Source organism: Salmo salar, chromosome 05, assembly GCF_965601325.2.
Source record: "Salmo salar chromosome 05, fSalSal1, whole genome shotgun sequence".
NCBI classification, from domain to species: Eukaryota; Metazoa; Chordata; class Actinopteri; order Salmoniformes; family Salmonidae; genus Salmo; species Salmo salar.
The window spans coordinates 4773400-4788789 of NC_138295.1; the positions used below are offsets into that span (position 1 = coordinate 4773400).

The following is a 15390-nucleotide window of genomic DNA, read 5'->3' on the forward strand; positions in this document are numbered from 1 at the left end:
CCTGGGGTTTATTATGGATCCCCATTGGATTCCTGCCAAGGCAGCAGCTACTCTTCCTGGGGCTTATTATGGATCCCCATTAGTTCCTGCCAAGGCAGCAGCTACTCTTCCTGGGGTTTATTATGGATCCACCTTAGTTCCTGCCAAGGCACCAGCTACTCTTCCTGGGGTTTATTATGGATCCCCATTAGTTCCTGCCAAGGCAGCGGCTACTCTTCCTGGGGTTTATTATGGATCCCCGTTAGTTCCTGCCAAGGCAGCGGCTACTCTTCCTGGGGTTTATTATGGATCCCCATTAGTTCCTGCCAAGGCAGCAGCTACTCTTCCTGGGGCTTATTATGGATCCCCATTAGTTCCTGCCAAGGCAGCAGCTACTCTTCCTGGGGTTTATTATGGATCCACATTAGTTCCTGCCAAGGCAGCAGCTACTCTTCCTGGGGTTTATTATGGATCCCCATTAGTTCCTGCCAAGGCAGCAGCTACTCTTCCTGGGGTTTATTATGGATCCCCATTAGTTCCTGCCAAGGCAGCAGCTACTCTTCCTGGGGTTTATTATGGATCCCCATTAGTTACTGCCAAGGCAGCAGCTACTCTTCCTGGGGTTTATTATGGATCCCCGTTGGATTCTTGTCAAGGCAGCAGCTACTCTTCCTGGGGCTTATTATGGATCCCCGTTAGTTCCTGCCAAGGCAGCAGCTACTCTTCCTGGGGTTTATTATGGATCCCCATTAGTTCCTGCCAAGGCTGCAGCTACTCTTCCTGGGGTTTATTATGGATCCCCATTAGTTTCAGCCAAGGCAGCAGCTACTCTTCCTGGGGTTTATTATGGATCCCCATTAGTTCCTGCCAAGGCAGCAGCTACTCTTCGTGGGGTTGATTATGGATCCCCATTAGTTCCTGCCAAGGCAGCAGCTACTCTTCCTGGGGTTTATTATGGATCCCCATTAGTTACTGCCAAGGCAGCAGCTACTCTACCTGGGGTTTATTATGGATCCCCATTGGATTCCTGCCAAGGCAGCAGCTACTCTTCCTGGGGCTTATTATGGATCCCCATTAGTTCCTGCCAAGGCAGCAGCTACTCTTCCTGGGGTTTATTATGGATCCACCATTAGTTCCTGCCAAGGCACCAGCTACTCTTCCTGGGGTTTATTATGGATCCCCATTAGTTCCTGTCAAGGCAGCAGCTACTCTTCCTGGGGTTTATTATGGATCCCCATTACTTCCTGCCAAGGCAGCAGCTACTCTTCCTGGGGTTTATTATGGATCCCCATTAGTTCCTGTCAAGGCAGCAGCTACTCTTCCTGGGGTTTATTATGGATCCCCATTAGCTTCCTGCCAAGGCAGCAGCTACTCTTCCTGGGGTTTATTATGGATCCCCATTAGTTCCTGCCAAGGCAGCAGCTACTCTTCCTGGGGTTTATTATGGATCCCCGTTAGTTCCTGCCAAGGCAGCGGCTACTCTTCCTGGGGTTTATTATGGATCCCCGTTAGTTCCTGCCAAGGCAGCGGCTACTCTTCCTGGGGTTTATTATGGATCCCCATTAGTTCCTGTCAAGGCAGCAGCTACTCTTCCTGGGGCTTATTATGGATCCACATTAGTTCCTGCCAAGGCAGCAGCTACTCTTCCTGGGGTTTATTATGGATCCCCATTAGTTCCTGCCAAGGCAGCAGCTACTCTTCCTGGGGTTTATTATGGATCCCCATTAGTTCCTGCCAAGGCAGCAGCTACTCTTCCTGGGGTTTATTATGGATCCCCATTAGTTCCTGCCAAGGCAGCAGCTACTCTTCCTGGGGTTTATTATGGATCCCCATTGGATTCCTGCCAAGGCAGCAGCTACTCTTCCTGGGGCTTATTATGGATCCCCGTTAGTTCCTGCCAAGGCAGCAGCTACTCTTCCTGGGGTTTATTATGGATCCCCATTAGTTCCTGCCAAGGCTGCAGCTACTCTTCCTGGGGTTTATTATGGATCACCATTAGTTTCAGCCAAGGCAGAAGCTACTCTTCCTGGGGTTTATTATGGATCCCCATTAGTTAATGCCAAGGCAGCAGCTACTCTTCGTGGGGTTGATTATGGATCCCCATTAATTCCTGCCAAGGCAGCAGCTACTCTTCCTGGGGTTTATTATGGATCCCCATTAGTTACTGCCAAGGCAGCAGCTACTCTACCTGGGGTTTATTATGGATCCCCATTGGATTTTGTCAAGGCAGCAGCTACTCTTCCTGGGGCTTATTATGGATCCCCATTAGTTCCTGCCAAGGCAGCAGCTACTCTTCCTGGGGTTTATTATGGATCCACCTTAGTTCCTGCCAAGGCACCAGCTACTCTTCCTGGGGTTTATTATGGATCCCCATTAGTTCCTGTCAAGGCAGCAGCTACTCTTCCTGGGGTTTATTATGGATCCACATTACTTCCTGCCAAGGTAGCAGCAACTCTTCCTGGGGTTTATTATGGATCCCCATTAGTTCCTGTCAAGGCAGCAGCTACTCTTCCTGGGGTTTATTATGGATCCACATTACTTCCTGCCAAGGTAGCAGCAACTCTTCCTGGGGTTTATTATGGATCCCCATTAGTTCCTGCCAAGGCAGAAGCTACTCTTCCTGGGGTTTATTATGGATCCCCATTAGTTCCTGCCAAGGCAGCGGCTACTCTTCCTGGGGTTTATTATGGATCCCCGTTAGTTCCTGCCAAGGCAGCGGCTACTCTTCCTGGGGTTTATTATGGATCCCCATTAGTTTCTGTCAAGGCAGCAGCTACTCTTCCTGGGGCTTATTATGGATCCCCATTAGTTCCTGCCAAGGCAGCAGCTACTCTTCCTGGGGTTTATTATGATCCACATTAGTTCCTGCCAAGGCAGCAGCTACTCTTCCTGGGGTTTATTATGGATCCCAATTAATTCCTGCCAAGGCAGCAGCTACTCTTCCTGGGGTTTATTATGGATCCCCATTAGTTCCTGCCAAGGCTGCAGCTACTCTTCCTGGGGTTTATTATGGATCCCCATTAGTTTCTGCCAAGGCAGCAGCTACTCTTCCTGGGGTTTATTATGGATCCCCGTTAATTAATGCCAAGGCAGCAGCTACTCTTCCTGGGGTTTATTATGGATCCCCATTCATTCCTGCCAAGGCAGCAGCTACTCTTCCTGGGGTTTATTATGGATCCCCAATAGTTACTGCCAAGGCAGCAGCTACTCTACCTGGGGTTTATTATGGATCCCCATTAGTTTCTGTCAAGGCAGCAGCTACTCTTCCTGGGGCTTATTATGGATCCCCATTAATTCCTGCCAAGGCAGCAGCTACTCTTCCTGGGGTTTATTATGGATCCACCTTAGTTCCTGCCAAGGCAGCAGCTACTCTTCCTGGGGTTTATTATGGATCCCCATTAGTTCCTGTCAAGGCAGCAGCAACTCTTCCTGGGGTTTATTATGGATCCCCGTTAATTCCTGCCAAGGCAGCGGCTACTCTTCCTGGGGTTTATTATGGATCCCCGTTAGTTCCTGCCAAGGCAGCGGCTACTCTTCCTGGGGTTTATTATGGATCCCCATTAGTTCCTGCCTTGGCAGCAGCTACTCTTCCTGGGGTCCGGCAAAATTAAGGCAGTTATATAATTTTAAAAACATTACAATACATTCATAAAATAATTCCTAACACATTAAGTGTGTGAACTCAGACCCATTCTCCACTACCCCATATCTACAACACAAAACCCATGTGTACGTGTGTGTAAAGTGTGTATGTTATCATGTGTTTGTATGCATGTGTTTGTGTTACTTCACAGTCCCCGCTGTTCCATAAGGTGTATTTTTACCTGCTTTTTAAATCTGATTCTACTGCTGCATCAGTTACCTGATATGGAATAGAGTTCCATGTAGTCATGGCTCTATGTAGTACTGTTCGCCTCCAGTAGTCTGTTCTGGACTTGGGGACTGTGAAGAGACCTCTGGTGGCATGTCTTGTGGGGTATGTATGGGTGTCTGAGCTGTGTGCCAGTCAGTTTAAACAGACCTCTGGTGGCATGTCTTGTGGGGTATGTATGGGTGTCTGAGCTGTGTGCTAGTAGTTTAAACAGACAGCTCATTACATTCAGCTTGTCAACACCACTTACAAAAACAAGTAATGTGGAATTCAATCTCTCTTCCCATTTGGAGCCATGAGAGATTGACATGCATGTCATTAATGTTAGCTCTCCGTGTACTTTTTAAGGGCCAGCCGTGCTGCCCTGTTCTGAGCCCTGTGATCATTTGATACAATGTTGAACTTCACAAGGAATAGCTCAAGTGAACACCGACAGAAAGGGAGGCAGACGGACGGAGAAGAGAGATGAAGGTGATTGAAAGAACCGGAATCTTTCATCGGCATATTTTCGACTGTTTTTAATTGTTCGGCTGTAGGACTACGTATTTTACTCTGTTGATGGGAGTTGTAGGACTACGTATTTTACTCTGTTGATGGGAGTTGTAGGACTACGTATTTTACTCTGTTGATGATGGGAGTTGTAGGCCTACGTATTTTACTCTGTTGATGGGAGTTGTAGGACTACGTATTTTACTCTGTTGATGATGGGAGTTGTAGGCCTACATATTTTACTTAGTTGATGGGAGTTGTAGGCCTACGTATTTTACTCTGTTGATGATGGGAGTTGTAGGCCTACGTATTTTACTTAGTTGATGACGGGAGTTGTAGGCCTACGCCTACTGCTGCATTTGGCCTATAGGCTCTCTGCGTTCTATGCTCTCATTTCTTAAGCAGCCAATGGATCACAGTAAGGTTGCCCATTACCAACAATACGTGTGTCCATATTAAAAGAGGCTCTTTCAACAGTTACCATTTTAACTTTTAGACATTTTACTTCAGATTTTTATTTAATGATTACCAAGGTGACCATGATTGAGAAACAAAAACTGTTCATTATTGAAATGTGCATATATAAAAATGACTATTCATAACTGCCAAACAGATCGGTAGAAATAGTCAGATACATTGTACACTTCCCTCAAACTTGAAACTACAGATTTTCCTATTTTTAACTAGGTAAGTCAGTTAAGAACAAATTCTTATTTACAATGACGGCCTAGGAACAGTTAACTGCCTTATTCTGGGGGCAGAACGACAGATTTTTACCTCGTCAGCTCGGGGATTCGAACTTGCAACCTTTCGGTTTCTAGTCCAACGCTCTAACCACTAGGCTACCCTGCCGCCCCTTATCATTCGAGGTCTGGAGAAAAACAACCTGCCTATGGAAATCAAACGCCTGTCTAAACGATTCGTTCTGGCGCCGGGTCTGCACAGTGAAAAGAGAGTATGGAATGGAGACGTTTAGATGTTTTAAATGAATTAACTGGTTCTAATAGACAATACAGCTCAATTAGTCCGCTTAAAAACATCTCTAGCGTGTACACATATGAATACAGCAGTTTCTCGCTCTAATTTAAGTATTTTTGTAAAGCTCAGTGTGCAAAACTTGAAAAGACACTTGGTATTACGATACTTTAATGCAACAAAAAATTATGACAACTATTTGATTATTATGATTATTATTATTATTTTTTTACAATTCTATAATTATAATCCTATTGTTCTTGGAGCAGAAGTTGATGGTAGTGGGGGAATCAGACCATTAGGTTGACATTGTGTACAATTGTAGGAATGGGTTCATGTCAGACGAGAACCATCTCAACCCTCTGCCGAACAAAACAAAACAAATAGAGTACATTACTAAATCATTTGGTTTCAAACGCACTCCAACAAATAATGACTTACTGGCCTCCTGCGAGACTTGAGCTCTATTCAGTCGGTGTTGCTGAAGCGGTACAGATTTCAATTGAAAGGTAATTTGGTATTGAGCCGATATTCAGCATTTACCACGCAGTCTTCGCCAAACAGTAGGAACATTGCTTTTAAATTTGATTAACGTTGTAAAGATGAATTTCCGCGATTCGGATTGAATAGAGCCTTAGATTATACAGTATTTGGTTCAATACATACAGCCACTTGTATAGAATGACTTCAATCCCAGGACAACACAATGACTACAAATCCCAGGACAACAATAATTACAAATCCCAGAACAACACAATGACTACAAATCCCAGGACAACAATGACTACAAATACCATTAAAACAAAAGTTGGGGTCAATTCCAACTCAACAGTCAATTAGTTGTAATGATATTATAGAAATGTTCAAAGAGATCTCACTTCCATAGTTTAAACTGGATTTGACGCCCAGCCCTGTAAACAAGCCATAGTTTAAACTGCATTTGACGCCCAGCCCTGCAAACAAGCCATAGTTTAAACTGGATTTGACGCCCAGCCCTGCAAACAAGCCATAGTTTAAACTGGATTTGACGCCCAGCCCTGTAAACAAGCCATAGTTTAAACTGGATTTGACGCCCAGCCCTGCAAACAAGCCATAGTTTATTTCCATATATATTACAATGATAGTGATGCTTCAAAATACTAAATCCTTTTTATGATGTACGAAACAAATCAATTACTAAAATAGCTGTTGTGACGTGAAGCATTCTTGGGTCCATATGAAGTGTTCTACAGTATCTATAGTGGCTAGTGCAATACGGGTCTGTGTCCTAAAGGACTCCCCATTTCCTTTATAGTGCACTACTTTATATAAGGAATAGGGCATAAGGAATAGGGCCCTGGTCTAAAGTAGTGCACTATATAGGGAATAGGGCTCTGGTCTAAAGTAGTGCACTATATAGGGAATAGGGCTCTGGTCTAAAGTAGTGTTTCCTATATAGGGAATAGGGCCCTGGTCTAAAGTAGTGCACTATATAGGGAATAGGGTTCCATTTACACAGGTGCACCTTGTGCTGGGGACAAAAGGCCACTCTAAAATGTGCAGTTTTGTCACACAACACATTGCCACAGATGTCTAAAGTTTTGAGGGAGAGTGCAATAGGCATGCTGACTGCAGGAACGTCCACCGGAGCTGATGCCGGAGAATTTTATCTTTATTTCCCCATAAACTGCCTCCAACGTCGTTTTTGTGAATTTGGCAGTACGTCTAACCAGACTCACAACCGCAGATCGCGTTTAACCACGCCTGCCCAGGACCTCCACATCCGGCTTCTTCCACTGTGGGAAGGGAGACAAGACATGATAAAGTCCTTTTGTGGGAAAAAACTAATTCTGATTGGCTGTGCCTGTCTCCCAATTGGGTGGGCCTATGCCCTCCCATGGCTGCATCCCTGCCCAGTCATGTGAAATCTATAGATTAGGGCCTAATGAATTTTTTTCAATTGACTGATTTCCTTATACGAACTGTAACTCAGTGAAATCTTTGAAATTGTTGCATGCCGCGTTTATGTTTTTGTTCAGTATAATTCCACATCGCTGAGTTCCTATTAAGCAGTACTGCAGTAAGGTTGCCCATTACCAACAGTACAGCAGTAAGGTTGCCCATTACCAACAGTACTGCAGTAAGGTTGCCCATTACCAACAGTACTGCAGTAAGGTTGCCCATTACCATAAATACTGCAGTAAGGTTGCCCATTACCAACAGTACTGCAGTAAGGTTGCCCATTACCAACAATACTGCAGTAAGGTTGCCCATTACCAACAGTACTGCAGTAAGGTTGCCCATTACCAACAGTACAGCAGTAAGGTTGCCCATTACCAACAGTACAGCAGTAAGGTTGCCCATTACCAACAGTACAGCAGTAAGGTTGCCCATTACCAACAGTACAGCAGTAAGGTTGCCCATTACCAACAGTACTGCAGTAAGGTTGCCCATTACTAACAGTACTGCAGTAAGGTTGCCCATTACTAACAGTACTGCAGTAAGGTTGCCCATTACCAACAGTACTGCAGTAAGGTTGCCCATTACCAACAATACTGCAGTAAGGTTGCCCATTACCAACAGTACTGCAGTAAGGTTGCCCATTACCAACAGTACTGCAGTAAGGTTGCCCATTACCAACAATACTGCAGTAAGGTTGCCCATTACCAACAGTACTGCAGTAAGGTTGCCCATTACCAACAGTACTGCAGTAAGGGTGCCCATTATATTACCTTAAGTACTGGAGTATAGAGGGGGTGTCAAACGGACCAGATACTAGGAGGGGACTTTAAATGAAGTCGGTAGTGGAGTGATAGTTAAATGTAACATCTTAGGAAATGACACACTAAATGGTCGGTTCAACTTTGAAGACACTTAAAAGACAGTTAAAGTGAAATGAACGAGGTTGAGATTGGAAGGGGCTAAGCGCGATATTTTACCAAACTAACAGGCCCTGCTTAAAACAGTTCAACTGACTAGACACACTGCAGTAAAGAATAACTTGTCAACAACAGTGGTTAGCAATCACAATCACAGAGGGAGAATGACTTATATAATATACACACACTGGTTCACTGGTAATACATGAGATAGACAGCATTGAGCTAAGGCTTGAAATGACTCCGTTTGCAATTAACACTACACATGATACTAAACGTCTCTTATTACAAAATGACATATGGATACCAGTGTAACCTGCTACGAGGAACAAACAGTTGAGAAACCGGCAGTTAGTTTGAAAAGGTTGACATCACATTCCTTCAGATTGTTAGACTAACAGACCAGAAATATGACCTGACAGCAGCGGGAGGAAGCAAAGCACAGGACGCATGAGGAGTCGAGGGACAGGAGTCCGGGGGATAGGAGTCCGGGGGATAGGAGTCCGGGGGATAGGAGTCCGGGGGATAGGAGTCCGGGGGATAGGAGTCCAGGGATAGGAGTCGGGGGACAGGAGTCCGGGGACAGGAGTCGGGGGACAGGAGTCGGGGGACAGGAGTCCAGGGATAGGAGTCGGGGTATAGGAGTCCAGGGATAGGAGTCCGGGGATAGGAGTCGGGGGATAGGAGTCGGGGGATAGGAGTCGGGGGATAGGAGTCGGGGGACAGGAGTCCAGGGACAGGAGTCCAGGGACAGGAGTCCAGGGACAGGAGTCCAGGGATAGGAGTATATCTGAACACATCTGTAGCTGAGCGATAGTGAGAATCTGAACAGCTGTCTGGTTTGCAGTGGAGTGGAGAGTAACTGGAGCTGAGTGATGCTGAGTACGAGTCTTCAGGGTTCAGAGAACAGTTCCTGTCCCCTCTGAACCACCTCTCTCTCTCCCCCCTCCCTCCCTCTCAGACGGGAGCGAAGGCATGGCCTTTACACAGCGGCTTATCATTCTTAGAGTAGAACGTCTTCCCTTCGAGGTTGATCTGGCAGAACTGGGATGGAGAGAGAGAGACTGAGGTGAGACATAACAGAGACAGGCAGAGAGACTGAGGTGAGACATAACAGAGACAGGCAGAGAGACTGAGGTGAGACATAACAGAGACAGGCAGAGAGACTGAGGTGAGACATAGAGACAGGCAGAGAGACTGAGGTGAGACATAGAGACAGGCAGAGAGACTGAGGTGAGACATAACAGAGACAGGCAGAGAGACTGAGGTGAGACATAACAGAGACAGGCAGAGAGACTGAGGTGAGACATAGAGACAGGCAGAGAGACTGAGGTGAGACATAGAGACAGGCAGAGAGACTGAGGTGAGACATAGAGACAGGCAGAGAGACTGAGGTGAGACATAGAGACAGGCAGAGAGACTGAGGTGAGACATAACAGAGACAGGTAGAGACGTAGGTTGGACCAGGTCCAGGAGAGACAGGTAGAGACATAGGTTGGACCAAGTCCAGGAGAGACAGGTAGATACGAAGGTACAGTTGAAGTTTACATACACCTTAGCCAAATACATTTAAACTGTTTTTCACAATTCCTGACATTGAATCCTAGTAAAAATTCCTTGTCTTAGCTCAGTTAGGATCACCACTTTATTTTAAGAATGTGAAATGTCAGAATAATAGTAGAGAGAATGATTTATTTCAGCATTTATTTATTTCATCACATTCCAAGTGGGTCAGAAGTTTACACTCAATTAGTATTTGGTAGCGTTGCCTTCAAATTGTTTAACTTGGGTCAAACATTTTCGGGTAGCCTTCCACAAGCTTCCCACAATAAGTTGGGTGAATTTTGGCCCATTCCTCCTGACAGAGCTGGTGTAACTGAGTCAGGTTTGTAGGCCTCCTTGCTCGCACACCTTTTTCAGTTCTGCCCACACATTTTCTATGGGATTGAGGTCCATACTTTGTGATGGCCACTCCAATACCTTGACTTTGTTGTCCAAACCGTAGTCTGGCTTTTTAATGGTGGTGTATGTAAACTTCTGACCCACTGGAATTGTGATACAGTGAATTATAAGTGAAATAATCTGTCTGTCAACAATTGTTGAAAGAATGACTTGTGTCATGCACAAAGTTGATGTCCTAACCGACTTGCCAAAACTATAGTTTGTTCACAAGAAATTTGTGGAGTGGTTCAAAAACTAGTTTTAATGACTCCAACCTAAGTGTATGTAAACTTCCAACTTCAACTGTATATAGAGGTGAGACAGACAGAGGTCCAGGTGAATCAGGACAGACAAGTAGAGGTGAGACAGACAGAGGTCCAGGTGAATCAGGACAGACAGGTAGAGGTGAGACAGACAGAGGTCCTGGTGAATCAGGACAGACAGGTAGAGGTGAGACAGACAGAGGTCCTGGTGAATCAGGACAGACAGGTAGAGGTGAGGTAGACAGAGGTCCAGGTGAATCAGGACAGACAGGTAGAGGTGAGGTAGACAGAGGTCCAGGTGAATCAGGACAGACAGGTAGAGGTGAGGTAGACAGAGGTCCAGGTGAATCAGGACAGACAGGTAGAGGTGAGGTAGACAGAGGTCCAGGTGAATCAGGACAGACAGGTAGAGGTGAGGTAGACAGAGGTCCAGGTGAATCAGGACAGACAGGTAGAGGTGAGGTAGACAGAGGTCCAGGTGAATCAGGACAGACAGGTAGAGGTGAGGTAGACAGAGGTCCAGGTGAATCAGGACAGACAGGTAGAGGTGAGGTAGACAGAGGTCCAGGTGAATCAGGACAGACAGGTAGAGGTGAGGTAGACAGAGGTCCAGGTGAATCAGGACAGACAGGTAGAGGTGAGGTAGACAGAGGTCCAGGTGAATCAGGACAGACAGGTAGAGGTGAGGTAGACAGAGGTCCAGGTGAATCAGGACAGACAGGTAGAGGTGAGGTAGACAGAGGTCCAGGTGAATCAGGAGAGACAGGTAGAGGTGAGGTAGACAGAGGTCCAGGTGAATCAGGACAGACAGGTAGAGGTGAGACAGACAGAGGTCCAGGTGAATCAGGACAGACAGGTAGAGGTGAGGTAGACAGAGGTCCAGGTGAATCAGGACAGACAGGTAGAGGTGAGACAGACAGAGGTCCAGGTGAATCAGGACAGACAGGTAGAGGTGAGGTAGACAGAGGTCCAGGTGAATCAGGAGAGTGACTTACAGCACAGACGAAGCAGGTGTCGTGCCAGCTGTATCCCAAGGCCTCTAGGAAGCGGTCCCCAGCATCGATCTTAAAGTCACAGCCATGACACTTAGTACCAAACATCTTCTCATAATCTGCAAGGAGAGGGAGAGAGGGAGCAGGGAAGTGGAGGAGAGAGAGGGGGGTGAGGAGAAAGCGAGGTTGAGAGTTACCATATTCATCAGCAAAACATTTTTTTTTCTCCCCCTGTAAGGTTTTGGCCTGAGAAGATTAACAACGAATCAAACAAAGAAAGAAGAAAGAAATAATGAGAGGAGGAGGAGGAGGAGGAGGAGAGCAGATTGTAGGGAAGGGATGAGAGGAGGAGGAGGAGAGCAGATTGTAGGGAAAGGATGAGAGAGGAGGAGAGCAGATTGTAGAGAAGGGATGAGAGGAGGAGGAGGGCAGATTGTAGGGAAGGGATGAGAGAGGAGGAGGAGAGCAGATTGTAGGGAAAGGATGAGAGAGGAGGAGAGCAGATTGTAGAGAAGGGATGAGAGGAGGAGAGCAGATTGTAGAGAAGGGATGAGAGAGGAGGAGAGCAGATTGTAGGGAAGGGATGAGAGGAGGAGGAGGGCAGATTGTAGGGAAGGGATGAGAGAGGAGGAGGAGAGCAGATTGTAGGGAAGGGATGAGAGAGGAGGAGGAGAGCAGATTGGAAGGGAAGGGATGAGAGAGGAGGAGAGCAGATTGTAGAAAGAAAGAAATATAATAATATAATAATGAGAAGGGATGAGAGGAGGAGGAGAGCAGATTGTAGGGAAGGGATGAGAGAGGAGGAGGAGATCAGATTGTAGGGAAGGGATGAGAGGAGGAGAGCAGATTGTAGGGAAGGGATGAGAGGAGGAGGAGGATATCAGATTGTAGGGAAGGGATGAGAGGAGGAGAGCAGATTGTAGTGAAGGGATGAGAGGAGGAGGAGGAGAGCAGATTGTAGGGAAGGGATGAGAGAGGAGGAGGAGAGCAGATTGTAGGGAAGGGATGAGAGAGGAGGAGGAGAGCAGATTGTAGGGAAGGGATGAGAGGAGGAGGGCAGATTGTAGAGAAGGGATGAGAGGAGGAGGGCAGATTGTAGAGAAGGGATGAGAGGAGGAGGAGAGCAGATTGTAGGGAAGGGATGAGAGGAGGAGGAGGAGAGCAGATTGTAGGGAAGGGATGAGAGGAGGAGGAGGAGAGCAGATTGTAGAGAAGGGATGAGAGGAGGAGGAGGAGAGCAGATTGTAGGGAAGGGATGAGAGGAGGAGGAGGAGATCAGATTGTAGGGAAGGGATGAGAGGAGGAGGAGGAGATCAGATTGTAGGGAAGGGATGAGAGGAGGAGAGCAGATTGTAGGGAAGGGATAAGAGGAGGAGGAGGAGAGCAGATTGTAGGGAAGGGATGAGAGGAGGAGAGCAGATTGTAGGGAAGGGATAAGAGGAGGAGGAGGAGAGCAGATTGTAGGGAAGGGATGAGAGGAGGAGGGCAGATTGTAGAGAAGGGATGAGAGGAGGAGGGCAGATTGTAGAGAAGGGATGAGAGGAGGAGGAGGAGAGCAGATTGTAGGGAAGGGATGAGAGGAGGAGGAGGAGAGCAGATTGTAGGGAAGGGATGAGAGGAGGAGGAGGAGAGCAGATTGTAGGGAAGGGATGAGAGGAGGAGGAGGAGGGCAGATTGTAGGGAAGGGATGAGAGGAGGAGGAGGAGAGCAGATTGTAGAGAAGGGATGAGAGGAGGAGGAGGAGAGCAGATTGTAGGGAAGGGATGAGAGGAGGAGAGCAGATTGTAGAGAAGGGATGAGAGGAGGAGAGCAGATTGTAGAGAAGGGATGAGAGGAGGAGAGCAGATTGTAGGGAAGGGATGAGAGGAGGAGAGCAGATTGTAGGGAAGGGATGAGAGGAGGAGAGCAGATTGTAGGGAAGGGATGAGAGAGGAGGAGGAGGGCAGATTGTAGGGAAGGGATGAGAGGAGGAGGAGGAGAGCAGATTGTAGGGAAGGGATGAGAGGAGGAGGAGGAGAGCAGATTGTAGGGAAGGGATGAGAGGAGGAGAGCAGATTGTAGGGAAGGGATGAGAGGAGGAGAGCAGATTGTAGAGAAGGGATGAGAGGAGGAGAGCAGATTGTAGGGAAGGGATGAGAGGAGGAGAGCAGATTGTAGGGAAGGGATGAGAGGAGGAGAGCAGATTGTAGAGAAGGGATGAGAGGAGGAGAGCAGATTGTAGGGAAGGGATGAGAGGAGGAGAGCAGATTGTAGGGAAGGGATGAGAGGAGGAGGAGGAGAGCAGATTGTAGGGAAGGGATGAGAGGAGGAGAGCAGATTGTAGGGAAGGGATGAGAGGAGGAGAGCAGATTGTAGAGAAGGGATGAGAGGAGGAGAGCAGATTGTAGGGAAGGGATGAGAGGAGGAGAGCAGATTGTAGGGAAGGGATGAGAGGAGGAGAGCAGATTGTAGAGAAGGGATGAGAGGAGGAGAGCAGATTGTAGGGAAGGGATGAGAGGAGGAGAGCAGATTGTAGGGAAGGGATGAGAGGAGGAGGAGGAGAGCAGATTGTAGGGAAGGGATGAGAGGAGGAGGAGAGCAGATTGTAGTGAAGGGATGAGAGGAGGAGAGCAGATTGTAGAGAAGGGATGAGAGGAGGAGGGCAGATTGTAGAGAAGGGATGAGAGGAGGAGGAGAGCAGATTGTAGGGAAGGGATGAGAGGAGGAGGAGGAGAGCAGATTGTAGGGAAGGGATGAGAGAAGGAGGAGGAGAGCAGATTGTAGAGAAGGGATGAGAGAGGAGGAGGAGATCAGATTGTAGGGAAGGGATGAGAGGAGGAGAGCAGATTGTAGGGAAGGGATGAGAGGAGGAGGAGGAGATCAGATTGTAGGGAAGGGATGAGAGGAGGAGAGCAGATTGTAGGGAAGGGATAAGAGGAGGAGGAGGAGAGCAGATTGTAGTGAAGGGATGAGAGGAGGAGAGCAGATTGTAGGGAAGGGATGAGAGAGGAGGAGGAGAGCAGATTGTAGGGAAGGGATGAGAGGAGGAGGGCAGATTGTAGAGAAGGGATGAGAGGAGGAGGGCAGATTGTAGAGAAGGGATGAGAGGAGGAGGAGAGCAGATTGTAGGGAAGGGATGAGAGGAGGAGGAGGAGAGCAGATTGTATGGAAGGGATGAGAGGAGGAGGAGGAGAGCAGATTGTAGGGAAGGGATGAGAGGAGGAGGAGGAGGGCAGATTGTAGGGAAGGGATGAGAGGAGGAGGAGGAGAGCAGATTGTAGAGAAGGGATGAGAGGAGGAGGAGGAGAGCAGATTGTAGGGAAGGGATGAGAGGAGGAGAGCAGATTGTAGAGAAGGGATGAGAGGAGGAGAGCAGATTGTAGAGAAGGGATGAGAGGAGGAGAGCAGATTGTAGGGAAGGGATGAGAGAGGAGGAGGAGGGCAGATTGTAGGGAAGGGATGAGAGGAGGAGGAGGAGAGCAGATTGTAGGGAAGGGATGAGAGGAGGAGAGCAGATTGTAGGGAAGGGATGAGAGGAGGAGAGCAGATTGTAGAGAAGGGATGAGAGGAGGAGAGCAGATTGTAGGGAAGGGATGAGAGGAGGAGAGCAGATTGTAGGGAAGGGATGAGAGGAGGAGAGCAGATTGTAGAGAAGGGATGAGAGGAGGAGAGCAGATTGTAGGGAAGGGATGAGAGGAGGAGGAGGAGAGCAGATTGTAGGGAAGGGATGAGAGGAGGAGAGCAGATTGTAGAGAAGGGATGAGAGGAGGAGAGCAGATTGTAGAGAAGGGATGAGAGGAGGAGGAGGAGAGCAGATTGTAGGGAAGGGATGAGAGGAGGAGGAGGAGAGCAGATTGTAGGGAAGGGATGAGAGGAGGAGGAGGAGAGCAGATTGTAGGGAAGGGATGAGAGGAGGAGGAGGAGAGCAGATTGTAGGGAAGGGATGAGAGGAGGAGGAGGAGAGCAGATTGTAGAGAAGGGATGAGAGGAGGAGGAGGAGAGCAGATTGTAGAGAAGGGATGAGAGGAGGAGGAGGAGAGCAG

At 47.6% G+C, this 15390-nt stretch overlaps 1 protein-coding gene and 1 long non-coding RNA gene across 4 annotated transcripts in view; one reads left to right on the top strand and one right to left on the bottom strand.

Annotated features, from left to right (window-relative positions):
- Positions 1 to 15390, top strand: part of LOC145879490 (uncharacterized) — a 391863-nt gene that overhangs the window by 361681 nt on the left and 14792 nt on the right. The window lies entirely within an intron of this gene.
- pdlim7 (PDZ and LIM domain 7) overlaps positions 5469 to 15390 on the bottom strand; it is a 92516-nt gene continuing 82594 nt past the window's right edge. For all 3 annotated transcript variants that reach the window (XM_082974885.1, XM_082974887.1, XM_082974886.1), the window contains exons 10-11: positions 11372 to 11487; positions 5469 to 9216 (exon numbers count right to left, since the gene is read on the bottom strand). In XM_082974885.1, coding sequence (XP_082831011.1) covers positions 9130 to 9216; positions 11372 to 11487 — 203 coding nt within the window. In that variant the 3' untranslated portion in view covers positions 5469 to 9129. The remainder of the gene's footprint in view (positions 9217 to 11371; positions 11488 to 15390) is intronic.